The sequence below is a fragment of the Halichoeres trimaculatus genome, unplaced genomic scaffold (genome assembly GCF_033239565.1).
Source record: "Halichoeres trimaculatus isolate MK-OKI-2021-1 unplaced genomic scaffold, fHalTri1.1 fHalTri1_scaffold_19, whole genome shotgun sequence".
Classification (NCBI taxonomy): domain Eukaryota; kingdom Metazoa; phylum Chordata; class Actinopteri; order Labriformes; family Labridae; genus Halichoeres; species Halichoeres trimaculatus.
The window spans coordinates 3,053,925-3,081,430 of NW_027437197.1; the positions used below are offsets into that span (position 1 = coordinate 3,053,925).

The 27,506-nt window shown below is 40.9% G+C and overlaps 1 protein-coding gene across 3 annotated transcripts in view; it reads right to left on the minus strand.

Annotated features, from left to right (window-relative positions):
• Positions 1-27,506, minus strand: part of sema5ba (sema domain, seven thrombospondin repeats (type 1 and type 1-like), transmembrane domain (TM) and short cytoplasmic domain, (semaphorin) 5Ba) — a 251,797-nt gene that overhangs the window by 24,612 nt on the left and 199,679 nt on the right. For all 3 annotated transcript variants that reach the window (XM_074695481.1, XM_074695479.1, XM_074695480.1), the window contains exons 10-14: positions 24,509-24,644; positions 21,803-22,010; positions 21,499-21,706; positions 2,215-2,332; positions 1,936-2,120 (exon numbers count right to left, since the gene is read on the minus strand). In XM_074695481.1, the coding sequence (XP_074551582.1) occupies positions 1,936-2,120; positions 2,215-2,332; positions 21,499-21,706; positions 21,803-22,010; positions 24,509-24,644 (855 nt within the window). The remainder of the gene's footprint in view (positions 1-1,935; positions 2,121-2,214; positions 2,333-21,498; positions 21,707-21,802; positions 22,011-24,508; positions 24,645-27,506) is intronic.

Sequence of the window (27,506 nt, forward strand, 5' to 3'; positions counted from 1 at the left end):
AGCGTTATTATTCATCAGTGCTTCAGTATTATTCTCCTCTTTGAAGGTTTTTAATGCATTATGGACAAAAAGAGAAGCACATTCTGTCTTTGTCTGATCGTTATTCAGATTCTGGAAACAGGAATGTAAACACACACACTCACACACACACTCACACACACACGGCTCCTTCTGACGGGGAAACACGCCTTCAATTTCCCTAAGTGCTTTGTTCCTGGGTAGCACTTTCATGATTTAATTGCCACTTTCTGCAAAAGCACAATTCAATTTCCACACCAAGGATTAAATCTGCTCTGCGAAGGTGTCTGAGCTCCTTTTGTGTCTGCTCGCTGCTCTGCAGCCCTCTGATTTCCAATTCCCCTGCAGACGGAGGCGCTGAGAGGTGTCATACGGAGGGCCAGGATGTCACCTACATTTTCTAATGCGGTTCCTCACGTTCCTGTTCTTTCTCATGTTCTGTCAGCGTGTGAATTGTGCCCTGAGGTTTAAAGTCTTTTCAGTCCAGAGCAGAGGTTAAGAACGGATATCGGAGCCTTTATATCCTTTAAATCCTTCAATCAAAGTTTTTTTTTTTCAATGTTTCTATCATTGTTATTATTATTATTGTAATATTGGTTATTGTCTGTTTTTTATTTGTTTTTAGCTGTATGGACTGGGTACTAAGGATAAGTTCCTATCACATTTGTAATGATACCGTATGCCCGTCACCTGGCAATCGGCATCAGAACTCAACGGTACCAATTTTCAATACTTTTTGTGTTTATGGGGTAAAAAATATCAATTTGTTTAATAATAAAATGTTTTTTTTTCAATTTAACACATTTATTCTTCAATATATAATCTTATAATGCTGTGTTCATGTTCAGCATGGAACATCTCCTACTCTTCCAGTTCCTCACAGTTAGAAGGATGACTTTAGGTACCTAAACGTGGTACCTTTTGTTATTTTTGTGAATTGGTACCTGGTACTTTTAACAGAATTCAGTATCAATAAAAGTACCTAATTTTGGTACCAATCCCCACTGGGTACTACCTAAAATCTTTTTTTAAATGATTTTTTAGATGTTTATGTTCTACAGTTTGGTTTCCATGGACCTAAGATGCACAGAGCATGTAAAAACTTAAACCTTTTCGAAATAAAAAAAGAAAAGAAAATTAAAGAAAAATATGAAAAAAATGAAAGAGGTACCGCTTATATTAATTACATTTTTTTCATTATTGCTCAAATATTTATGTTCTACGGTTTCTTTTCTATGAACTGACACATAACAAGACAAATAAAAATAAATATCTTTGAGAAAAAAAATGAAGGAAAAAAACAAATAAAGTTGAAAAAAAAAAACAGGTTAGCCTTACATTTTTTTCAATTTTGTTTTAATTTTTTTGTTTATTTTATCTTAAATATTTTTCTTCTTTGATACTCCTTTTCCCATAACACTAAGCTGCACAGAACAATAAAAAACTTTCTATATTTTGGAAAAAAAATTTTTTTTTTTTAAATTACGTTTTTTTTTATTTTTTTTAGTGATTTTTTTATTACTATATCTTATATTTCTATATTCTACTCTTTATTTCCCATGAGGCTACAATGCAAAGAATGTGTCACGTTTAACATGTCTCTGAAAAATAAAAAAAAATATAGGAATAAATAAAAATTAAATGAAGGCTTACCTTTTACATTTCTCATATTCTCTACAGTCATTGGAGGTATTTATATTATTCCTTGGGTATTTATGTTCAGTGGTTTGTTTTAATGAACTTTTGATGCACAAACAGCAAAAGCCTTAAATGAATAATAATGAAAAAAAAACAGAAAAAAAATCAACTTTGCCTTTTTTCCTCTGTTTATAGCACAACTCACAGTCCTTTGACTGAAACCACTTTTCAAACTCAGCTTTCTTTCTTAAAACTCAAAGAACCTTTAACTTCTCTCACCTGGAGCAGTTGGAAACCTCGATGGTGGGGCCCTGACAGTTTTTGCCGCCACACCGAGGAGCAGGGCTGTCACATGACCTGGAGCGGCACAAACACGAGCTCACGCCGTCCACACCGTCATCGTTGTTGCAGGGCTGCCATGGCGCCCAGGGTCCGAAGCCGCCGTCGGTGGTTTGGTTGCGAAGCTGGAGAACAAACAGACAAACATCAGCTCAGGTCAGTGAACATCAGCTGTGGTGGATTCAAGGGGATTTGGATGAAACTGGCGGTAACTCTGACCGGGCACACGGTGATGTTCTGCTTCCACTGGCTCATGTTGGAGCTGTCCTCCAGGGTGGTGCACCGACGCTGCCTGAAGTCCCAGCCGCAGTACGGGTCTCTGGCCTCCAAGCAGAGCCTGCAGACGACACGGGGGAGAAAAACCGTCAGAAACACCAAGATGGCGACAGAACAAAACCCTTCCCTGAAACAAAACGATGACCATCACTCAGGTGCTTCTTTCCCAGCTTCCTCACAAACTCTGTTCACGCCGCTTCACCCAAACGGTGATTAAATATTTGTAAGCTGCTCCAGTAAAACAGAGGCTTAATGACGGCTAATTAAATCTAAAGCTGTTAATGACGAGGCTTAGCCGCCAGAGCTGATCTGGACGCCTCAGGAACCCGGGATAAAGGCAGCGAGTGAATAACTCCTCCACTTCCTGCCTCCTCTCCTCTGTATCCCCCTTTTGTCTCTTTTTCCCTCCACCTTCCTCCATCGCTCTCATCCCCGCTACATTGTGGGTCCCTTCCTCCTCCAGGCTGAAAGCAGAGATTCTTGTTGTTGTTTTGTTTTTTCCCTCCTGGCACCGACCCGCCTGCTTTATTTGAAGAGGCCTGCAGTGTTTTAGCCTGAAGGGTTGAGGAATCTCCAAGTGTTGATACAGCTCCCTGTGCCAGGTCTGGGGCGCTGCGGTGAACCCGGGGTCGGCTTAGATCCAATAAAGACATTACTGCGCAGCCAGCACATCTGAGGTGACCCCACATGAGGGGAGAGGAGACGCGGGGAGGGGGGAGACGTGGTGTTCTCCTGCGATCTGCGACACAGTTTGGCGACTTCCTCCCTGAGCGTGACGCGGCTAACCTTCTTGTGTGCCAGTTTAATTAAGCAACACTATTACAGCGACGCCGAAAGCAATCTCCACAATACAGATGAAACAATAATCATAATGAGGTCGGCCACACAGTCACAGTTCAGTGGACCTAATAGTTCATTTAAAAGGGTGGAGGGGGGGGCGTGGTGCCGCTTTGTCTCAAGGTCGACGACTTTGTTCCCCTGATGTGTGGCTTTGCAGCGTCATCGTGGCTGAAGGATTCTCATTTGGCTTTTTGATTACTGACACTCACCTCCACAACACACACACACACACGATTACAGAGATCAGCTGAGCGGAACAATTAATGTGTGCATATTTCAAGGATGGGATCAATGATAATATATGAACAGCAGAGGGGGAGAGATTTAGAGCCTAATTAGCTCTGGGTAAAGTGCCAAGAGGCACGCTGAGAGGCTGCTGACCTCAGGGAGAGTCAAATGAAGACCTGCAGGCACCTGTTTGAGTCCAGGTGGAGGGAGGAGGGAACGAAGCAGAGACCGGGAAAAATGTAAATTAGGAAAAAAGAGTTTGAAGAGCAGAGAAAGAAGCAGGTAAACGCTGAGATGTGCATCGCTGAGGGCTGGGGACGGGTACCTTACACATGTGAAACGATACAGTTACACAATTTAACATATTTATTTCTCAGTATATAAACCTGCAATGCTGCGTTCATGTCCAGCATGGAAAATTCCCTACTCTTCCACTCCCTCACAGTCACAGGGATGTGTTTAGGTCATAGACTGTATGCCGTCTGTTTCTGAAACAGAAAATGAAGCAGATCGGCTTTCGCAGCCATATTGGTAGTGGCAAGAGATTCACGTACAGCTATAGGGCGCCTGTTGGTCACGTGACCCTGAGCTGTGCCTCTGATTGGGCGAGCTTGCAATCTTAATTTCCTCTGAACGGCTGAGTTAGAAAAAAATTCATCTCCCGTTCAGTGGGTGCCGATAGTGAAATTAGCGACTCAGACAGGAAATGTGTTTTGGACAAGCAGCAAACTTTTTTGGGGGGGGCTTGGTGTGTAGGTAACTTCCTGTACTTCTGGAGCCAGTTCGAGCCGTCACTGTATACATGGCCCCGTACGGAGTAGAGGTAGACCGATATCCCAGCCGGCCGATATATCGGGCCGATAATTGGACATTTGTCTCTATCGGCCATCGGACGTATTTTCTTTTTAAAAGCTGATTTCTGATCCGTTGTATAAAATGACGCAATTTTTGATCAGGCACAAAAAAGATGAGCACCTCAAACTTGTGGAACCACTTGGATACATTACATACTTTTGTTCAAATTATATTAATAAGTTTGAATTTCTTTTTTGACATTTTAAGAAGAGTGTGAATGTTTACTACTGCTTGTTTCATTGTGTGTTTACTTGGACAAAATATTTCATTGTTTTGAAAGCTGAATAAATGTTCAGAGGACTGGACACGACTTGTTGTAATAGATTTCTTTTAGTTGCTCAGAAATTGCTGCGTTTCACAAAAATGTGATAAATATAAACTTATTTAACAATTGGCCTGAATATCAAATTGGAAAAATCGGCAATGCTTATCGGCATCGGCTGCCCAAATTTAGAAAGCATCGGCATCGGCCCCCAATAAACCCATATCGGTCGACCTCTAGTACGGAGCCAACAAAGCTACAATCAGGAGCTCATCGTGTGCATGCAAGTGATGATCCAGGCTTTGCAAGTCCACATAAAGATCCAGAACCAAAAAACAGCAACTTCCTCTTCCTCAGTCACAGGGGACAGCGACTACGTTCTGCAGAACGACAGAAACAGAATGAACTGCAGAGAAGATCTGGAAATTTTTCATGTGCACAACCCACATCCTCCTCTCTGCTGCTCATCACACAGATGCATGTTCCTGACAAATCTGGCTCCATTAAAAAGGAAATAAACAGACTTCCTATTGTCACAACAAAGAAATAAACCACCAAAAACATATTGTTTTACTCTTTGTGCTACTTTTATATCTGGCAACTTCAAATCTGAGCTTGGACAAAGTTCAACTCAAATATTTGGCCAGTCTTAGTATGTCAGACGAATACTCCTGTCCAACAATGTCATAAACATGAATATTTAAAATTACAGGAGCATAACTGATGACTTGTTGTAGCAGGGGTGGCGTCATGGGTGGGCCCAACAGTCCCAGGCCCACCCTCAAACTTTTCTTTGAAAAAATTATCTTCCCAAAGTATTTTTTTCATTTTTACAGAGGAATTTTATAAACTGTTGTCACCTCTTGCTTGTTTTGTTATTGTCTGATGCCCTGTCTTAATAAAACGAGCCAAGTTTGGCGATCTTTAACCTGTTGGTAAAAAAGTTAGGACTCATTCAGCCTCATGTTATATACGGGTAAGACTAGAGAATGATTTGGGAAAGATTGTAGATTTTTATCTTTTATTTAACTGTGGTTAATGCTGCTGCTCTTACAGACTATAAATAAGGATGGTTACTGAATTAGATACTTTTATAGGTAGCGACCTAATTCTGTCAAAAGTACTGGGTACAGATTCACGTTAAACCAAAAGGTACCATGTTTTGGTACCTGAATGCATCCTTGTGACTGTGAGGGAGTGGAGGAGTAGGCTATTTTCCACGCTGGACATGAATGCAACATTACAAGGTTATGCAATGAGAAATAAATATGTTAAATTGAAAAAATGTTATATTTTATTATTCAACAAATTGATATTCTTTACCACAAAAACACAAAAAATGTACCAAAAACTGGTACAGTTGAGTACCAGTACCGATTGCTAGGAACTGGGAATTGGTACCATATTGTTTCCAATGTGAAAGGCACCCATCCCTAACTATAATACATTAAATCTTGAGGTGGCGCAGCCCATTGGTGCGTTAGAGCGCCACTCTTTGGCCAAACCATTTAGAGTCATTGCTGTCCCACGCACTAAAATTTGATCAAATATCAAAGGATCAAAAAGCAACAAAATCTGCTTTAAAACACACACAGTACCAGTACTTTAATAATCTACTAACTTTCGTAACTTAAGGCCCACCCTAACCTGAGACCCTGGCTCCGTCCCTGCGTCGTACGGTGAAAACATTTCCGCTCACGCTGCATCATGTCTGTCTCTGCATTCTTCCACTCCAATAAGTAGGAATAGGACGCAGCACCAGTTTGCAGCCTCAGTATTTTCTCCAATAATTTCTTTCGCCAGGGGCCATTCCATAAATGAGGATTTACTATAGGAGGAGAAAAAAGCCGAACCGAGGCGTTTATCTCTTCCTGACCTTTCTGCAGTTGTATAAAACACTAGCCAAGCGTTCTTCCAGCCATTTTGTCCTGACGGCTCCTGTTTTTTTAAAAGAAGACTTCAGTAAAAGTCAATTAGAGACAGCGTGGGTGGAAAGAGCCGTGTGATGGGAATAGAAAAGCTTATTTCTGTGGAGATGTCAGCTCGGACAGGGGGCTGAGTCTGCAGAGCGTGCCACCTCGTGTGTGAGGATCTCACTGATAGTGGACTCTGCACGCTGCACGCCTGGTGGCTGACTATATCCAAACATAGAAGGCCAGAAACATGGTTAGTTAAATTTTAAATAGACCGAGCTGCAAAGCCAGCAGCCTATATAACAATATGTCTGCACGAGCGGCGCCGGGAGATAAATCTGCTGGATTCTCTCCGTGGGGGTGTAATTGGCGTTTTAAATCGTTTGTGAATGCTGTAAAAACCAGTGTCTCCTTTTTATTACCGGCCCTTTAACAAGGAGACATAAAAAACAATAGTTCACCTCGCCTTTAACGGCAGGCCATCAGTGTATAATTGCAAATATGATCACCAGAGCTGATAAATTATGGATTGGAAACAGCCTCTCGTAGCGTTAGCTCTGACGGCTGGAGCAGACGTTAGCGAGGGCGCTCTACAGGGCCTGACTCAGTCCAACATATGTCTGCAGCTCTCTCTGTGCCTCCATGAGAGTTTTGTCATCTCTCCCAGTCTCTCAGGAGACCCCCTGCTGACAGGCTCTCGCCCCTCGCCGTCTCTCCAGAGAGGAGAGCTCGTCCCCGGGGCCGTTCTTCCCCGCTGCGCCGGGCTGAGGTGGTCGTTTAGGAAGTCTGCTCATGATGAATGGGGAACACAGAGAACTCCTGCTAGCATTCAGCGCTAATACATCCAATTAGGCCCAGTAGGAGCCGGGCTGAAGACTGATAGAGCTGGCTCTGAAAAAATCAAGAAAACAATAGAAAGATGGCTGCCTGCCAGAGAGCGCCTGCTGTTCTCCATGTAAAAACCTCAGCCCCCGGTGAGTAAAAAGGAGCTGCATCATCACAGAGAACAATGCAGAGGAAGAGACTCAGAGAGAAATGAGGGACCGGGGATGTAAATATGACGATAAGATGTGATAAAGGGAAGACAGACAGAGGAGAAACCGACTCAGAGCAGCAGAGGATGGAGAGAAGCAGCCTGCAGCAGCCAGACGCTGTCACTTCAGGATTTCATCTGGAATCGAAGAGTTAATTGATCTGGATCCAGGTTCCACTTTGCAGTTTAAGGCTTGGGTTTGTCCCAGGTCACAGAAAGGAACAGGGTGGATTCAGGTCTGACAAAGACACTTCATGGAGTAAAGTCACTCAGCTCCAACTGTCTTTGTCCAACATCTGAGACAACTTCACTGATGAGACACTAAAAGCCAAAGTTCAGATCAGAGTGGAAATCAACGGATGTCGTCTTAGGGCGCGATCACACGGGGTGATGGCTCGCCTACATCATCGTGTGTGTGAGAGCACTGCTACAACTTAAGAGACTTTTATGTTTATATTTAGTCTGTTTGGTCAGACACTGCCCTGTAACACCCCCACTGTTGTTCAAAAAGATTGAGGAGAGGAGTGGTCGCAGTGATCATACGTCATAGATCATACACGTCGCCCACGTGCTTCTGCTTGAATTGCAAAAAAAGTGAAATTTAATCAAGTGTTTTTGTCTTATTTTGAGGAAAAGCTGTCGTATTATACTTGCTTAAGCCACAGTCAACTGATTAGTCCAGAAATGAGGTCTGAATTGTTGTAATGAATAAAAAAATCTGCAAATGGAACAAGAGAAATTTGCTCAAAAATTAGCCTGAAACTTTTTCTTGTTCTATTAACAGATTTTTTTACTTGTTACAAACAATTCAGACCTCATTTTTGTCTTTAAATAACTTGAAATTAGACATTTTTCTGGACTGGTCAGGTGAATGTGGCTCTTCACAAGTATGAAAAGACATTTTCTTCTGAAAATAAGACAAAAACACTTGAAAAACACCGCTAAATAAGGCTCTTGTTCTCATCGTGTCTCTTCGTCCTGGCAGACTACCTGCGTTTGTTTATATCTGGCTACGAGGCGCTTGCGCGGACTGATACACTAAGCGGCGAGCGCCTCGTAGCCAGCTGTGGCTCTGCAGCGGAGGTAGCGCCGTTTTACGACACGATGAGAACTAGAGCCTTATTTAGCGGTGTTTTTGTGTGAAAGTAACGCACTGAAAATTATCTAAATAAAGCGTGAATGCAGACCCATATCAGATTTTTTCAGAGGGAGTCCGTTTATTTGTGTTTTTGGTCAAGTAAAATATGGCCCCGTCTGAGTGCAGAGGAAACCGGCAGAGGAGCAGGGAGGGGGTGTTTGGTGCGAGCGCTCTGGGCTTCTGCTGCACAAAAACACTGCTGTAGGGGTAATTTCTGCCCTAAACCTTGTGATAGGACCCAACTTGTTCCATCCCAGAGTATCACTTTAAGCTCTGAAGCGGTTAGACATTGTGACCGTGACACAAATGCACAACAGGTTTTGTTTTTTTGCCAGCGCTCGGAACCTTCAGACAGGACTCACTAGGGGTTTTTCAACCACAAGGTTCAGAAACTTTTAGTTGGTACACTGCAAAAAACTCAAATCTTATCAAGTGTTTTTGTCTTTTTTCAGTAGAAAATGTCTTTTAAGACCTAATAAGCTTTTAGCATGTCAATGCTAACTGGTGCAAGGCCTGATGTTTCCCCACAAGGTGAGGAGAAGGAGGTGAGGACGACGTGCTGCTTCTCAGGTGTGAGCTAAGAAGTGACTACGTGGACCTGTCCTGTTGTTGGGAACGTAAGATCTATCTCCAATAAGATGGACAAGCTAGCTGTGCTAACCCAGCAACAGAGGGAATACCAGAGGGCAGAGTAGCATCTTGCTATTCATAGACATGGCTAACAGAGCTAACAGCAGACACCAAGGCCACATTGGAAGAGCTTCACCTGCTGTGAGCAGACAGGATCCAGGAGACAGAGACTGAACAGACTGCTGAAGAGGCTCAGTCCTGGACCCTGTGGAGGTGGAGGCTGGCTGACTGGACAATGATGGACAAGCTGTCAGCATCTATTTTCTTATGGAGCTTTTTGCACTTTCTATACACTTTCTTTCTTTTGTTTTCTTGATTGCTGCTGTGACTTTGATTTCGTTGTACTTATTACAATGACAATAAAGTTCTATTCTATTATAATATTTATCCAAGTAAAAAGGGAGAAGTTTCTTGAGTGAAGTCATTAGTCTAGTTTCAATTTTTGAGAAAATTTCTCTTGTTCCATTAGCAGATTTTTCTTACTTGTTTCAAGCAAATCAGACCTCATTTTGTCTTTAAATAACTTGAAACAAAACATTTTTCTGGACTGATCAGCTGAATGTGGCTCATATTGAGTATAATAAGACAAATTTTATTTAAAATGAGACAAAAACACTTGATAAGATTTAAGTTTTTTGCAGTGCAGGTAGAAAAAAGTAAATGCAATACATCACCAGACCAGCAGAGGGCAAAAAAACAACAACTTACGCCATTAATTCATTAACAGTTAGCCTGTTAGCATGGAGGATATTCAGCTTGTGCTGGTTTCATCTTGTTTTATTTCGCTGCAGACGGATTTGTGATATTTACAAGATGAGCATCAGTGAGAAAGCCGTCGCCAGCACCAGAGATCGATCAGTGTTTGGCTTGAAAAACGAGTCTTTGGACTGACCTCTGTTAGCAGGAGCATCCTCCTCGAATGACTCAAGACTTAAGATCAACTGTCGAACATTTGACTCTAAAACTAAACATGAATGACTTCCTGAGGACTTCTTCTGTGTTTGAACAACCGTTGACTTTGAGCTGAAGGTCTCGGTTTACAGGGTCGCTCTTTACGCTATCAGGCTCACCCCTAAAGTTCCTGGATCTATGGAAAACACTAGGTAGTACATTAACCCTGGACTAAATCCAGACTGTAGTTCATGCAGTGAAACAGCAGCTTCTGGTTTGATTCAGCGTTTAGGGAACAGGTATCGAAGCAGCAGACTGCAGGATTTAGGGATGTGCCACAGCATCTCTACCCACCCCCTACCCTCTGAGCTTCAGTCACAGACAGGTTTTATATATTTTCAATCCTCTGAAAAGAAACCAGCAGTTTGACTTTGCAGCACAGGGGAATTTAAAAGGTGGCCGGCTGGAGGCTGCAGCATCATCCAGCTCAGGCAGAGAGGAAGAAAAAAAGAGGAGGAGGAGAGGAAGAAGAGGACCGAGAGCAGAAATGATTACAGCGAGCCGAGGCCAGAACAAAGCCTGTAATAAAAGTAACAGCAGTCTGGAGCAGTAATAAATACATCCAGTGTGTGAACACCACCATCTCTCCGTCCTCGGCTGGAGAGCTCCTCTGATTGGTCACACAGGCTGAGCAGACTGAGCTCCAGAGGCCGGCTGACATGCAGACAGTAAATCTGGTTTTCAGGGGACGCTCCTGTAGGCCCCCCCTCACTGAGCCTGACAGGAAGGTCCACATAGGGGGTCCTATAGGAGCTGACACCAAGAAATATGGAAAGGCTTCACTTCAGCGTCTGAGACATTGGTTATAACGAGGCGGAGGCAGAGATGGTTCTGGTCCACGGTTTTTCCTCGTGTTGTTTTAAACTCCTGCGCTCAGGCCGAGCAGTCCTGGCCCCGGGGACGCTCCTGGGTCACTTTTAATCACACGTTTACAGCCGTGCAGTCACACGCGTCCATTAGGAATGAAACTCCCTCAAGTGGAAATGTAACTATCACCAGTAGGACGATTGTGGTGCTCGTAGTAAAACGTAATGTTCATGTAAGCAGACGTGTGTGAGCGCGAGTGTGTGTGTGCTTGGCTGCTGGAAAACAGTTTCCTCCATAGTTACTCCTGTTTCTTCCTTTTGTCTTCTTTCCTTTCTTAAAGCAACCTTTAAATCTAATCTTTCTCCTCTGACACCTTCACTCCTGACAAACGAAGGAACCAACATCAGTTAAAGAAAAACACAGCCAACGCTGGCTCTACTTTTTCTAAATTTGGCAGCATGGTTTCCCTTTCTCTTCTTTGCAAAGCGGGGAAAAAAAACCCTGATGGATGCAACTTTGCAGCTAAGCTAGCATGCCGCTGCAGCCAAAACAAATCAGGAGCAGATAAAGAGACAGAGAGTAGCGGTTTGCCAGAGGTGCCAATTGGCCAGGTCAGATATAATTACCACAAATAGAGGACAAACACACAGAACGGCACGAGCTGCAGCGTTTGTCTGTGAGCTATCATTAATTGGCCTGGAATCAGCGGCTGCTAAACGAGCACTTTGGTTAAAGATGATGACGAAAATATTGTTCTGCTCTCAGGGTTGCAAGACTTAAAGAGGATCGATAGTTAAAGAAAGATGAAATGCATTTGGACTTTATTGATTCGTCAGCTTGAAACAGATGTACAGACTTCCAGAACGGTGTTTTGCAGCCTGAAGCAAGGCAGCGTTCAAGCTTTAAGTTCCTGCACACATTCACTCATCACAGTCCTCACTGCACGGTGCTATTTAAGCTGTTCCTCCTGTTTCTGTGAGTCTGTATCTGTTTCCACGCCGCTGGGAAACCAGAAAGAGCAGAAAGGTGACAGATAAAGTCCAAAGCTTGGCCTTCACTGCAAAACTGGAAACTTATCAAATGTTTTTGTCTTATTTTAAGTAAAAATTGTCTTATTTTACTCGATATGAGCCACATTAAACTTATCAGTCCATAATAGGGATGGAATGGTTTGGGTCCTATCACAGTTTTCGGTTCGGTTTGGTGTACATTGTTGTTGTTTGACACCCCAGATTACCATATACCCTAATAATCCACTATTGACACAATATTTTTAATCCATTCTGTCATGTGTAGTCATGAAAAACCTGAAAGAATTAGGCTATTCCCCATTTCAAACATCATTAAAGCTGAGTGAAACATTGCTAGTTTCAACCATAGACTGTATGAAGCATGGACTTAGCCTCCGTGACGTCACCCGTCTGCTCCTGAAACCCTGAAATGAAGCCAATCCACAGACGCAGCCACATTTGCTACGACACCAGCTGTGAGTTTTTCTTCTAGCAGCTACAGGGCGCCTGCCGGTCACATGACCTGAGCTGTGCCTCTGATTGGAAATCAAACAATCTTAATAACTTCTAAACCGCAGAGAGAAAAAAATTCACTGAGTGTTTCAGACCTAAGCTGTTTTTTTGAACCAGGCTGTAAATATGTTTTTAATGCCGAAAAAGTCTGTTTTTGTGGCTGGGTGCGTACATGACTTCCAGTTTTTCTGCAGCCTGAAGCGGATTCTTGACGAACAGCTACTTTTAGCACTTCAGCATAGGCTTCATTTTTACTGACCGGATGTTACCCCTTGTATATACTCCAATAATCCACTGTTAACAGATTATTTTTGATCAATTCTGTCATGTATAGTCATGAAAAACCTGACAGAATGAGGCTGATTTCAAACATCATTAAAGCTGAGTGAAACATTGCTGGTTTCAACATGCCGACTCCTCAGTAAGGAAAGCCACTATTGGCTGTCCCAGGAGTCACTAAACGCAGAGGTGGGTAGAGTAGCCAAAGTGTGTACTCAAGTAAGAGTAATGTTACTTAAGAAAAATATTACTCAAGTAGAAGTTACAAGTAGTCATCTAAAAAATTACTTGAGTAAGAGTAAAAAAGTACTTGGTAAAAAAACTACTCAAGTAGTGAGTAACAGAAACATCTGATTTATTTGTCTTCTGTGCATGAATTCAATCAGACATACAATATGAAGGTTAATTCAATAAAGTGTATATTCAGGTAAACCTCTTTAACTAAAATGACAAATTAAATCTTTATATGAAATAAAACATGAATTATATCACAAGACACATGTTCCTGCAAGTTGCAGGTTTCAAGCATTTTCTTTGCAAAATAGTCTTTTTGACTGTCCCTGAGGTTTAACATAAAAAAAAAATTAGACATACTGAATGACTGTAACTAAACATGTAACTTAAGGTTTACCAATTTTTAAACCTGTTTTTAATAGCAGTTTTTCCACAACATAAAACCAAAACAAAGGTAGCAACTCTGCAAATTTTCAGTGAAAAGATACATCAACCTTTAACCTGCCCTCCAAATGGCACGTCAGGGCTAACCAGGTAGATTATATTTAGGCAGTCTTTAAGTATAACAGGTGTCTGTGTCCAAATGAGAGAGCAGACAGACACAGAGAGAGACAGATACGAGCCCGGAAGCTACGCAGTTGTGCGGTCGTGAGGTCTGAATAACTACTTCTGATTGGTGATGTGGGAGAACTTTTTGTGGAAGTGTGTATCTACCAAAATAATAATTTTAAAAAAGTATATGCGTTATCACTTGGATAACAAGAAAAGTAACCAGCCATGAAGTGCAATGTAAAGGAGTAATAGTTGCGTTACATATCCACAAAAATACTCAAGTAAAAGTAAAAAGTATTGTTCATTAAATTTACTCATAAAAGTACAATTTATCAAAAAAACTACTCAAGTAAATGTAATGGAGTAAATGTAACTCGTTACTACCCACCTCTGACTAAACGCCACTTCATGATGCTGCTGTCTAACTTACATATTAACCAAAAAATTAACTGTCTTCTCTCTATTCTTGGATTTTAATGTCTAAATGTCAACCCCCTTCCTTTATCTGGGCTGGACACCGGCAAAAGTGACCACAGTGAGACACACACTTACGTGATTTCATCTGCTGTGAATAAGGAGGACTGTCTCTGTGTTTTGGATAGGGGAGGGGCTCGCGATAGCACACGCTTCCCATGTAGGTGACACACGCAACGTCACACTCCAAACTACAGAAAAATCACAAGAATTGTCACTTTAAAAAAAAAAACTCACCATAGGATCTGAAAAATAATCTAAACTGCTCCCAGAGAGCTGAATGCCACAGATACACCCTCTACACTACAAAAACTGATATCTTATCAGGTGTTTTTGTCTTATTTTGAGAAAAAAATGTCTTATTCCCAACTGTCTTCAGTAGAAAATGTCATTTTAGATTTAATATGAGTTACATTCAACTGACCAGTCCAGAAAAATGTCTTATTTCAGGTTATTCAAAGACAAAATGAGGTCTGAATTACTGTAACAAGTAAAAAAAAAAAACTGCCAATGGAACAAGAGAAAAGTTTCTAGAATACAAGTAACTTTTCTCTTTCGCTCGTTACAATCAATTTCTGGACTGGCCAGGTAAAAGTGGCCCATATTAAGTCTCAAAAGACATTTCCTACTGAAGTAAGACAAAATCACTTGATAAGATTTCAGTTTTTGCAGTCTGCTCTCATGCAGAATGAATCCACTAACATCAGCTCGTCCAAGAAAAACATGTTAAAAGCCGAGAAAAACTGTTATCATCGCAGCGCTCTGTTTGTGCACACTGATATGACGGACGTGGTGCTTCAGATTTTCTTGTTTACAAGCCCTGACTCCTTAATCAGCTGCAGATGAAGTGATATCGCTCGTGCTGGCAGCAGATTTTAAGAGCTTCCTAATGGTGGGCACAGTCAGTTCCTGGAGGGGGCTGAAGAGGCTCTTCTCTCAAAGACTTGGGAAGCATCTTGGAGGAAATATCAGTCGTGCAAACAAGACCTCTGAGCAGATTCCAGTTGGTCAAAAACACAAAACTGGGCTTCCTGCTTTCCTGACAATCAGCAGCTCAGATTTCATGCATATGTGGGATCAAATGCTTTCTTCTCATTTAACTGTTTAGCTCAGCTCGCTCTGAAGACTCCTTATTCAGAGGAGATCTTACACATTGTTTAAAAAGAGTCTAGGGTCCTTTTCTCGACTCCTTTTCTCCCTTTACCTCCTTCCTCTTGGCCTGAATCTTAAGAAGCAGGGCATGTCTTACCACCTGTACGCAGACGACACTCAGATTTACCTGCCAGTGAAGAAAAATGACGGCAGCTCGCTCAGACATCAGCTAACTGTTTTAAATCTGAATGGATTTTTACATTTTAAAGAAAATAAAACAGAACTGATCATTTTTAGCCAAAGTGGACCCCAGGGGGCCCCTCTCAGGAGCTTGGACCCTCTTTTACCTTTTTTAAAACCCCCAGTTTTAAATCTTGGTGTAAAAGTTGACGTTTGTTTCAAATTGGATCAATTCAGTGGTTGAATCCAGTTTTTATCACCTCAGGCTTTTATCCAAGATTAAATTTTATTATCTTTTAACAACTGAGTGAGTAATTCATGCTTTTATCTCTACACAGTTGGACTTTTAGGCTCTGTACATTGGTGTTAATCAGGTTTCCCTCACACGTAACAATAAGTATCTTATTTCAACATTCATTTTGAAATTTTAAATCTTTCTCCTTTTGTTTTCTTTCCGGACGTTTTATTTCATGCCTCAATTTCTTGTCCATTAAAGTCTCTGTGAGGGGTTTGAAAGTGGTCTTGAAAAGTTTCCCCTCTAGATATCTGCCTGATCCTAATCCACACTTGCTGGTTACAGGTTATCTTAAATTGCTACTTCTTCTCCTTACTCCTCTTCTCATTTCTGCTGATGAAGTTTAGCAGTGAGACAAAATAAAACACAAAGATCTGTGTTTTTCTCTGCTGAAAATTATTTCTGTGATTAATTCTGTAGTGATGGTGGACACTGGAGCCAAACTGTCAGACAGGAAAAGGACAGAAGAGCAGAAGAAAGAGAAACAGGAGAGTGATACAGCCCGAGCTGACGGCTAATTAGCCTTCAGCTCGGGCTGTATCACTCTATAGCACAGGGGTTAATCTGTTTGTACTAATGTTGACTCCAACCCACAGTCAGCAGTTATTCTGCAGTGGTCTGTTCAAACTTGAGAGACTATCAATAAAATGAAGATTGAGGTTACGTTAGCTCTGATTGGTAGATGACTAGGAGGACATAACCAGGATTCACTAACGTTACGCTAACACTGTGCTAAATATAGACGGCTACTAAACTACTTATTAACTGAAAGTGTTTACTTGTTGTCATGTTAGCCCACAGATACATTGGAGCAATGGGCTGCCGATAGCACTACATATAGCCGGCTACTACAACAATTGCTTGTTGACATGTTTTAAACCGTAGCACTACGTAACTTTACTGATAAATACCTTACCGGTAAAAATTTGTCTTGAACAAAGAAAATTTTTTTTGATCTGATCTTCATTTAACTCCAAAACAAACACACGCCTCTCACTAAAAGTAATTTACGACAGTGTGCGGAGACTCCAGGCCACAAGGTGGCGAGGGAGAGCAATTAAGATCCTCCTTATAGCATCTTAAAATATAACTATTTTGATTCTAATTATTATCTTACTTTTGTACAGCACTTTACTTAATATATATCTTTATATCTTCTATCTATCTTTATATAGTTTATCTGTTTTTTTGTTTTGTTTTCTGGGAGGTTTTTTGTCCATGTTCAAGTGTTGCTTGGTAAATTCCTCCAGCACCCTTAATGTTCCTTTCTAGTCCAACTTTGACTTTTGTGTCTCTGATTGTTACGAAGGTATTTTCATGAAAACTCAATAAAAATATATTTTATTTTGTTTAAAAAATCTTGTATCAGCACTTTAGTACATCTCTGACCTTTTAAATGTCTACAGGTCTGCTGATCGCCTTCACGTTGCCGTCCCAAACACTGGTTTTAAACCTGAGGTGATCTTTCATGTGATTTCTGTCCTTTTAAGTTTTTTAAGGGTGTGCTTTTGTGGCTATTATTTGTTTTTAATTTCATTTTAGTCATTTTATTTTTGTTTTGTTTGATTTTACTGCGCAGCACTTTGGTAAACCTGACTGGATCGGACTCAGACTCCAGGTTTTGGTGGCTCGACTCCAACACTACTTGGTACGTATTGTTAGCATCCAGAGTCTGATTTTACACTAAGGTATCGATAATGTAACACAGGGTTTCTCAGTTTGAATTTGTTTAACAGGGACAGAAACAACGTGCTCCTGCTGATCTTCAAGTCGTGCGGAAACAGGAAAACAATCATGTCTCTGGATTCTCAAGAAGCCAAGATTTTCTGCATCTCTTGTTTCTAACATCATAAAAACAAATCTTTGTTTTTAATTATTGATCTGACAAGTTATGATATTTATCCTTGCCTCGTTTGCTTGTTTTTATTTACAATTAAGATTGATGTTGGTGCAAATACAAGCTGAAGTTGCTCATGCATTTATGTTTTTATGCACTGCAACCTTTTTTTGTAATGCAACCTTTTCTCGAGTCCCTTGTGACAAACTCTGGAGTCAGAGCGACAGACAGGTCGACATCTGTCGTCTTCTGCAGCTCCGTTCGCTTTCAGCAGCGTCGCCTTTGAAACACAGAGGTGAGACGGACGCCACAGACTGGATTAAAGACGGCCTGTCCTGCCTCACCCCCTCCTCTCACACCTTTCAGGTGCCCTTGGAGCCCGCTCCTCTAATCGTCTCAGCCCATTGTGTCTGAAAGAGGAGCGGCTCGGCTTTTCTCCCCGTCTCTGCATTTCTCCTCCTGCTCCTGCTCCTGCTCCTCTGTGTGTGTGTCTCATCTCGGGTATCTCAGCCACATCTTATTAAATGCAATAGTTTCTCTTCACAGTGTCTGTGAGTGTGTGTGAGTGTGTGTGTGTGAGCTCCCATGTGTCTAGAAGTTTGGATTTACTAGAAATAGAGAGCTGACTCATCAGGCAGCACGCATATGAGAACTTGTCCAAGCTCCCACCCACGCACAAATCACACCGCGTACCCCCACCACACACACTCACACACACACACACACACACACTCTCTCACACACAGAGGAAGAATCCAGCCATTTGTATTCCAGGATGGCGCTGACTTTGAGGTGGCCAGAAGAGGATCCTGATGAGATCCTGAAGGTTGCAGAAAGTGCCGGTGAGTTTTTCCTCCCCTCGAGACTCCGATTTTCACATGAATAACTCTGAATCTGGAGACGGCAAAGCAAAAAGGCTCCTCTCTGTCTATTCCTCTCTATCTGTGCCTTTCTAGCTCGCTGCTACACACATCCATGCCCGGAAACTTCTCTGGCAGCGCGTGAGCAGGCGAGCAGGCGAGGTGGCTTGACTCACACTGTCTGTTTATCCTCTGATTCAGACACAAACAAAAGCCGGAGCAGCTCTTATCTTTGTAGTATGCAAAAATTTATTACTGCAGAAAAGCCGGCACAATTAATTCCTCCCAGAGAGGAGATACTGCCCTGTTCATTTATCTGCTCCCATAAGGTCTGAGATGATTACACACAGGGTCTCTGAGACATTAATCCCAGTTCAGGAAAGATAATCACCTTCAAAGAGGACAACAGGTACGACTGAATCTGCTGCCAAACACACGAAACAAAAACACACTGATGTGGCGCTAGAGTCCGCTGTGACAGAGCGTGGCAGTGAGGTGATAAAACACACTTATGTCCATTAAGACACGCTGAAGTCTCCCATGGATTGCACTTATACAGAGCTCCTCACACTTATGCAGCGAAATACGAGGTGTCAGCATCCATCCAACGCACACAAAGTCAAACACTTATGGTTGACGCTGCAACGCAAGGTGCAATCTGCCCATTTGTGCCAATCGAAACATTCACACACGCTCAGTTTGCCTTCAGGAGCAGTTTGGGATCCTGTGTTTTCTCCAGGAGGAAGTCAGGAATCATACCACAAATTTCCAAAAGCAGGTGACATCTCCTCGTGAGTTTTCACCAATTGAAAACAGTCTGATTATGAAATAACTTCTTCTATCAAATCTAGGTTTTTGGGCCGTTTATACGACAAGGGTTTTAGGGTGAAACACAAAAGTATTGTTGCGTTTTGGTCTCTCGTTTACACTAAAACAGCGTTTTACCCCTGAAACACACCAGATACATCTGCAGTGCGACTCGGTTGCGTTGCATCTTGACTGCGTTTGTCATGTTGAGCTGCAAAACCTCCAACCTGTTGACTCCTGGCCTGGTTTGTCATCATGGTCGAGATGAGTACGAACTAATTTTGACATGGTTTGTTTTATTTTGAAAGTCTCTGGGTGTTTTCAGGTGGCTTCAGGTCACACCTTCTTGTCCCGCGCAATCTTCCCTTGACTGAATTTATGCATCACAGCTCCACGTCTGTCAAAAATAGGATGGTTGCGTGTGTGCTGCGTTACAGTGGACCATGGACTGCAACAGAACGGATCTAGTGTAAGTTGACACATTAACTTGACTGGAAACTTATTTGATCCATTTGCCGTGACGCAACGGAAACAGACTACAGATGCATCGGGTGTATTTCAGCTGTTAGCCGACCTATTAACAGGAAGCTGGAGTTTTCAGTGGAAACTTCTGGACAAGACGGTTAGTATATTTTTATAGTTCTTTGATGTTCGCTCAAGTAACATCTGTTGATCACGTGCTGTATGCATGGAGTAGGCAGGGTTATCGCCATGTGCTGTCAATCCTTAAGTTTCATTTTCGTTGGATTCATCGTCGTTCATCGTTTTTTTCTGTGTTTATGGAGAGATTAGTGTTTTACCATAGACTGTAAAAAAAAATGGACGTCTGCTTGCTCGGCTTGAAGTGAGGTCTCCACAAAAACTGCTCCCCCTGGTGGCTGGCTGCAGTATAGGTTTAAAAATCCAGCTTTCCAGTCATTCCAGATGGGCTGTGGTCAAACTTTAAAAAATTAATACACCTGGTAGAAATGTTTCTCACGTCTGATTGTTGTGGTGGTTTGAAGATATCATTTGGCTGTCCTGTATTCAAGTCCTCTTTTTTCTGAAAAGTTTCGTCTTCATTAGTTATATGAGGTTAAAAACGAGGTTTTACGTCACATTTAACGATTATTGACAGCTGACGTTCTCGTGTATTTTTTTCGGGGATTGTAAAATATGTCTGGAGGTAGAGTCAAGAAGTGATTAGACTCTTGAAAGAAAAAAAACATATATTATTTTTGTCACCCAGCTCCACTCAGATTCTCCCAGAATCCCTCATCGTCTCTACTGTGCAGACTCTGGCTGTGGCCGAAATGGCACACTAACGTACTACTCATACTAAGTGTGAGGTCAAAAATAGTTTGTAGTGCGTTCACATTAAATAGTATGAAAAGATTGTGTGCGCGAGAAATACCCGGATGTATACTATACCAGTAAAAATTTTAAGTATGGGAGGTGGGCATACTAGTCGCACTGACACGCCCCATAATGCATTGCGAGCCCCGTATTTATAAACGTAAATACAGAATGAGATGACAAGATGAGAAGCAACTAAAGTGGACTTAGCTCTACAGGGAAACCTAAACGTAAGGACAAAGAAATAAAGTGCCTGAGGCGACGGACGGATCGTCTTCGGTGTCTGCGAGCAGTAAACATTTTTTAATTTTTTGAAGAGAGATGAATTCGTCTTGAGACCGGTGTTAGCTAAAAATCATCCACTAGCAAACTTCCCGTTTTCAAAATAAAAGCACCCGTTTATCTCCTTTAAATTCTTTAACGCTTTTGTAAATTAGGCTCGTTTTGTAGCGGACCGGAAGTTTCTTCGATAGTATATTGGCGCTCTTAACAGAATGTCCGAAATGTCGAAATTAAATTTGTATGCGTGCGTTTTATGGCCCAAATGACCACATTTTGGTTTTCTACGTGATGACTTTCTCGCCTAAAATGTTCTTAAAACTTTCAAATACCATGTAGTATGTAGTATGTTAGTATGCCATTTCGGACACAGCCTCTGGCTCCAAACTGCTACAATGGCGGCGCCTGTGACGGGGGAATTTTGGCTTCAAAACCGTACAATGATAAATGGTGGAGCCACGCTGTCCACTCTATATACAGTTTATATGTTATACAGATAAAGGTGAATTTGTTTGAGTTAATTCTGAGTTTTGTGTGTTTATGTTTCAGATTTACAACCTAATTTCTCTATTTATCTGTTTGTTCGACTACGTTTGTTGTGTGTGTGTGGTGTCCATCATACCTGTTCTGAAAACCCTTTCAGAGGGAGTTTATTGATTTATAAGAAGTGTATTTCTGTATAATCTGGACACAGTGATAGCGCCACCCACAGGCCTGGCATGCTTACTGCAGCATTTTCAGTCCCTCAGCATTTAAACACAGATTTTTTTTCTGTTTGTTTTTGTGTTTTGAGGTGAATCGTCGTGTTTCTTTCTGCACTCACGTCTCGGTCTTGTAGGTGGAGCACCTCTCCAGCGGGATCTTCAGGACTCTGTCATTGAGCCCCACAAAGAGGGACCTGTCGCTGTGCAGGATCTGCAGACTCAGGATCGGCTCTCGCACCCCTGACGGATGGAGCTCCATCTCCTCCAGGTAACATCCCTGAAGGTTCTTGTTGGGCGTGGCTAGTGCTTTCAAGATGGTGCCGTATTCTGATTGGACGAGAAGTAACAGCATCAAGATCTGAAAACTTAACTTCACATCTATTCTTCTTTTATTTAAACAAGTTTCTTCTTCTCTTGTCTTACCCGTGCTGATGTATATGACGTGGTAGAGCGTGTCCATGCCCTGAACGATGTCCACCACCAGGTTGGAGAACCGAACGTCGTCCTGCATCACCAGCGGGTCCACAGACTCCGGCTGGACCACGTCGTTCATCAGGTAGAGTCTCTGCGCGTCCTGCAGGCTGCGCTCAGTCAAACCCTCGTTAGGACCTACATCATCGATGGTGCCGCACTGAAGAGGAGGAGGAGAGCAGGTTAGCAAACACAGAAAGCATCCCACACACCCGGTTACCGTCTCCACAGAATCAATAAGACGCTCAGGATCTGAACTCTGCTCGTGGTGAGCGCAGCTTTCACAGCCGGAGCAGGACTTCATCGGGATAATGGCGTGACTGCAACAATTTCTGAGGCGCTGCAGATGGATCAACGTGAAATGACAGCCCTCTGAAGGCTCTGTGTGAGCCGCAGAGCCGAGCGTGGCGTGCAGCTTCTGCTCTTTCTCTGGGACTTCAAATGAGAGATTGATCTGCTGAGGGATCCATATTTGGGTGACGGAGCAGCAGATGGTTTGGGAACAGTGATTTTTCAATTCTGGACGGTATTTGACATCTATACGGCAGGAAATTCGATTACTTTATTACATACACGTCTTTTTTTTGTTATATTCCTCTTTGTGAAAAAACATCCAGCCCCTTCAGGCAGATTTTATCACAAAAAAGTTGCTGCAGTTTGTTAAACCTACTGTGCAAACACTCTTTATAACCATTTTGTTTTATCTCATGATTATCAGAAGGTTTGCCACATTTTCTCCAGGGAACAGAAACACACACTAATCTCACTCGTTTCCAGAACTAGAGTTAAATTCATGCACTTTTATCAAACTTGGATAAAGTTTATTTTTTAACCTCTCTGGCGGCAACCGTACTGTGAAGCTCTGCCAGCAAACTCCAGACACCACATGGTACAAGATACTGGATTAGAGATAGTTCAAGAGCCGTGCTCTGTATCTAAATGACAAAGTGTTGTTTTGATGGGGGTTTAATTTGTTAAAGAGGGGGTAAGGTGCTTTTTAAGTCTTTATTCTGTCCCTCTGGTGCCCCCGTAGCAGCTTTATATGATTTACAGCTAAAACAAATCTCTATTTTTCTCTCCCTGGCGCTTTAGAGTCAGCTTCTTTCTGAAATGCCTCGTCTCTTTAAGGCTCCCTGGTTCTCCCTTCTCTCTGATTGGCCAGCCCTCTGGAGGCCTGTCAGGGGGCGGGGCTAAGGTCAGACCTTGGTGTTTGAGGCCTGCCTCTCCAATCTATAGACAAAAGTCATCCTTTAATGAAGTGCAGATGGCCTAGTGGTCTACGTCCATGAGGTTGACCCTCTTGTGGTTGGCCAGGGTTTGAATCCAGCATCTTTCCCACATGTCACTCCCCTGATCTCGCCATGTTTCCTACTCTATCCACCATCCTCTCTGATCTGATTAAAGGCATAAAAATTAAATTAAATTATGGTAAGCCACTGCAAGACAGTACGACATTGCAAAAAACTGAAATCCTATCTAGTGTTTTTGTCTATTTTTTTTGTTTTTATTTTTTATTTTTTTGTTTATCAAATCTTTCAGAGTGACCATTTCAATATTTTTTTCCATTTAAAACATTTATTTGAATACCTTGGATGTGCTAACAGTGATTAATTCAGTATTGTAAATACATTTTTATTGTTACAATTTTTTTTTGTTTAGAACAAAAACTAACAAAAAGTTTATTTTTATTTTTATTTTTTACTAATTTTTAATTTTTTTATTTATACATTTTTGGTTTATCGACTCTTTCATTTTAATGATTTTTTTTTTTTTTGTAAAGTGTTAATTGAAATACTTCAGATGTGGTAACTGATCAAATCAGTGTCGTAAATACCTTTTTATTTATTTATGGGTTTTTTTGGAGTTTTTTTTAGAACAAAGGTAAATATTACACCACCCAGTAATATTACAAAAGTATAATATAACCTAAAATATAAATAATAACACTCCTGAGACTACTACAACCAACAAACAAACACAAAAAAGAAAGAAAAAAAGGAAATATTTTTTTTTTTGTCTTATTTTAAGTAAAAACTTTGTCTTATTATATTCAATATTAGTGACATTCAACTGACAAGCTCAGAAAAATGTCTTGTATTTAAAGATAAAAATGAGGTCTGAATTGCTGTAACAAGTAAAAAAAATCTGTCAATACATCAAGAAAAATTTGCTTGAACACAAGTAACTTTTCTCTTGTTTAATTGGCAAATTTTTTAAATTGTGACAAATGATCCAGACCTCATTTTTGTTTTTAAATTACTTGAAATAAGACATTTTTCTGGACTGGTCAGGTGAACATGGCTCGTATTTAGTCTAAATAGACATTTTCTACTGAAAATAAAACAAAAACACTTAATAAGACTTCAGTTTTTGCAGTGTTTGTCCTGGTTTTGGTGCTAGTTGTGGGGTCAAGTGGCCCCCTGGTGGGCCGTGAAGGTATTGCAAGTAGGCCACCAAATTATTTTCAATATAGCATGATTTCTGTGTTTGTGTGTGTGTTTTTGGGGGTAATTATATTAAAATAAAAATACACAGAATAATGTTTAAATGGTGAAACTCAGTTACATTTCAAAGGATATTAAAATCTGTCTTTATGGGTCTGAGGTGGACTGGAAAAGGTCAGGGACCACTGGTCTAGTCTGACGTGTCCGCACTGACCTGGAAGTTGTGAATGGGGTTGGATGTGGGCAGCCAGGTGGAGCGTGGGTTCTCCTGGGAGCGAAAGGGTCCGTTGAAGGCCTGGGTGATGGCGCTCAGGTTGAAGGCGCACACTGCGGACGCCGCGATGCTGTTGCTTTGTGGGGAGATGGACGGGAGCAGAAGGAGGACAGGGAAGGATGGATGTGGAGATGGAGAAAAAATAAAAATAAAGATATTATTTCAATAGTATTTACAACAGTTTACATGTTGGCGGTAAATATGAAGCCGTATCAGAAATCAGCAGTCACCAGCTGTGGAATAAAGCTCTTTTGTAACGTGTCCCATCCTCTTAATGGAAGTCCTGTCATTTATACAGGCACTAAACGGGCGTAGCGCGGCTGCCTTGCTTTGGCTGCAGGCTAAGCTATCATATCAGCGCCGCACAGTGAATGGGGACAGTATTAAGCTGAGGATATGGGAAGCAGGTGCACAGATTATGAGCAAACACACACACACACACTCCTCGCCGGTGTCACATCCAGAGTAAACCCCGAATAAACTGGCAGTGTGAGTAAAGTTATTACCGTGACGCTTTCAGGCCATAATGTGCTGCAAGGTAATGAGTTTCTTAACTGCCTGCTACTGCTGACTTTTTCTTCCTTCTTTCCCAGCACAACAATTTGACTTTTTACTACGCCGTGAACAGCCTGCTGCCTCGGCACGGCTCGTGGGATGGTGATAAAGCATCAGTGAGGAGATGGTGAGTGATTACAGTGAGAGTGAGACAGGAGGCAGCGAGACAGGAAGAGTGAGAGTTGTTAAAGCTTCATGAGGCTTAGTGAGACGATCGCTGAAGATTACGACTCAACAAAAAGCAGAGTTTCAGTTTGGGGTCAAATATTTTAGATGCATTTTTTATTTTTTGAGTTTCTTCAATTTTTCTTGAGACAGATTCACTTTTTTCTTGGCTCGGCAAACCAAACTGTTTATCTCCAAAGATTACACTCACAGCTTTCAGGTCATTGCCGCAGCGTGCTGCAAAAGAGTCTCTGAGAAATGGTTTTAAAACTTCAACAATGATCACTTCATACAGACACAGGGCTATTTCTTTATTCCTGTACCTACGCTGCAAAAACTGGGATTTAATCAAAGTGTCTCTGTCTCATTTCAAGTAAATCGGTCTTATTAGGCTAATTGTGAGCTGACAAGTCCAGAGAAATGTCTAATTTCAAGACCTCAAAGGATAGAAATGATGCCCGATGTGCTTGAAAAGGGTTAAAAAAAAATGTCTGGATTAAGAAAATGTACCTGTCTTTTCTTCATTAAAATAAGGGTAATGTCTTACTAAACAAACTAACTATATAAAAAATGAGACAAAAACTTGCTCAGGTTTAATTTATTGCAGTGTGACTCACAAAAGAGTCCAAACACGTGCTCCCAAACTGAAATCTTCTCAAGTGTTTTTGTCTTATTTTTAGTAGAAAATGTCTTTTTAGACTTAATATGAGCAACTTTCAACTGACCAGTCCAGAAAAACGTCTGATTTCAAACTATTTTAAGACAAAAATGTGGTCTGAATTAATGTAACAAGTAAAAAAAATCTGCAAATAGCAAAAGAGAAAAGTTGTATTGACACATTAATCTAGTTTCAAGCAAATTTTAAACAGAAATTTTGTCTTGTTCTATTGGAGGACTTTTTTAACTTGTAACAGGCAAATTATATGGAAGCCCATTTCTGCCATTAAAAAACAAAAAGGACAAAAAAAAAGTCCCAAATATGACATAAAAAAGTTGAAATTATGAAGTTATGATATAAAAAAATCATAATTAAAATTAAAGAACTAAAATTATGAGCTAAAAAGATCAAATTATGAGTAAAAAAAAACAAAGTTATGAGATAAAAATCTGAAAGTGTGAGATAAAAACAGGAAATGTTAAGATAAAGATGTCACTGATATGAGATAAAATGGTTAAATAATGATAAAAAAAGTTTAAATTATGGGCTAAAAAGTCAATTTTATGAGTCAAGGATGTCTCAATTATGAGATAAAAGGTTGATATGATAACAAAAAGTTAAATTAATGAGAGAAAAAGTTGAAATTATAAGGTGAAAAGTCACAATTATGAGATAAAAAGATTAAAAAAGACCTTATTTTTGTCTTTAAATATCCTAAAACAAGACATTTTTCTGGACCAGTCAGTTGAATGTTGCTCATATTGAGTCTTAAAAGACAATTTTTACTTAATACAAAACAAAAACTCTGAGAAGATTTCAGTTGTTTTCGAGTGTTGTACTGTCTTCCAGGGGCTTAAAATAAAAGATAAAGTTTTTTCTTGTATTTAAAGAGACAGCGACCCAAAAATGGGTTTAAAGAGGGGGTATTCTGCTGTTGCATATTTTAAATGTGGTTTCAAATTTGGTAAGATTTCAATTTTTGCAGTGTTCATCCTATATTTTTAACGCTTACACTATGAAAACAAAAAAATATAAACAAGTGTGTCTGACTCATTTGAAGTAAAACTGTCTTATTAGAATATTAATATGAGCTGACAAGTCCAGAAAAATGTCTGATTTCAAGACTTTAAAGGACAGAAATGATGTCTGATGTGCTTGATAAGGCTGAAATCAATCTGCCAATGGAGAAAGAAAAATTGACCGGTCTTTTTGTGTTCGTTGTGTTCGTGTTTGTGTTCATCAGTTTTTCCACAACCAGCAGTCTAAAAGCCTTTGCACACAGAGTCTTTTATTTTCTGATGTGTTCTTTGGATCTGTAATCCTGAAAAAGCCATCACCCAAACACATCTTACACTCCGAATCTGATGGGTTTATTCTTCTGTCGCGTAAATTTGCAATAAGTGAAAAATGGGATTTTGCTGTGACGATGATTTTGCTTCTTTCACGACTTCAGGAAACGAAAAAAATAAACCATTTCTGAAACGAGACGAGCAGAGAGTTTTCTGCTGGACATGGAAAAATAATAAGTAGATATTAAAAAAGAGACCTGCACACTTTCAG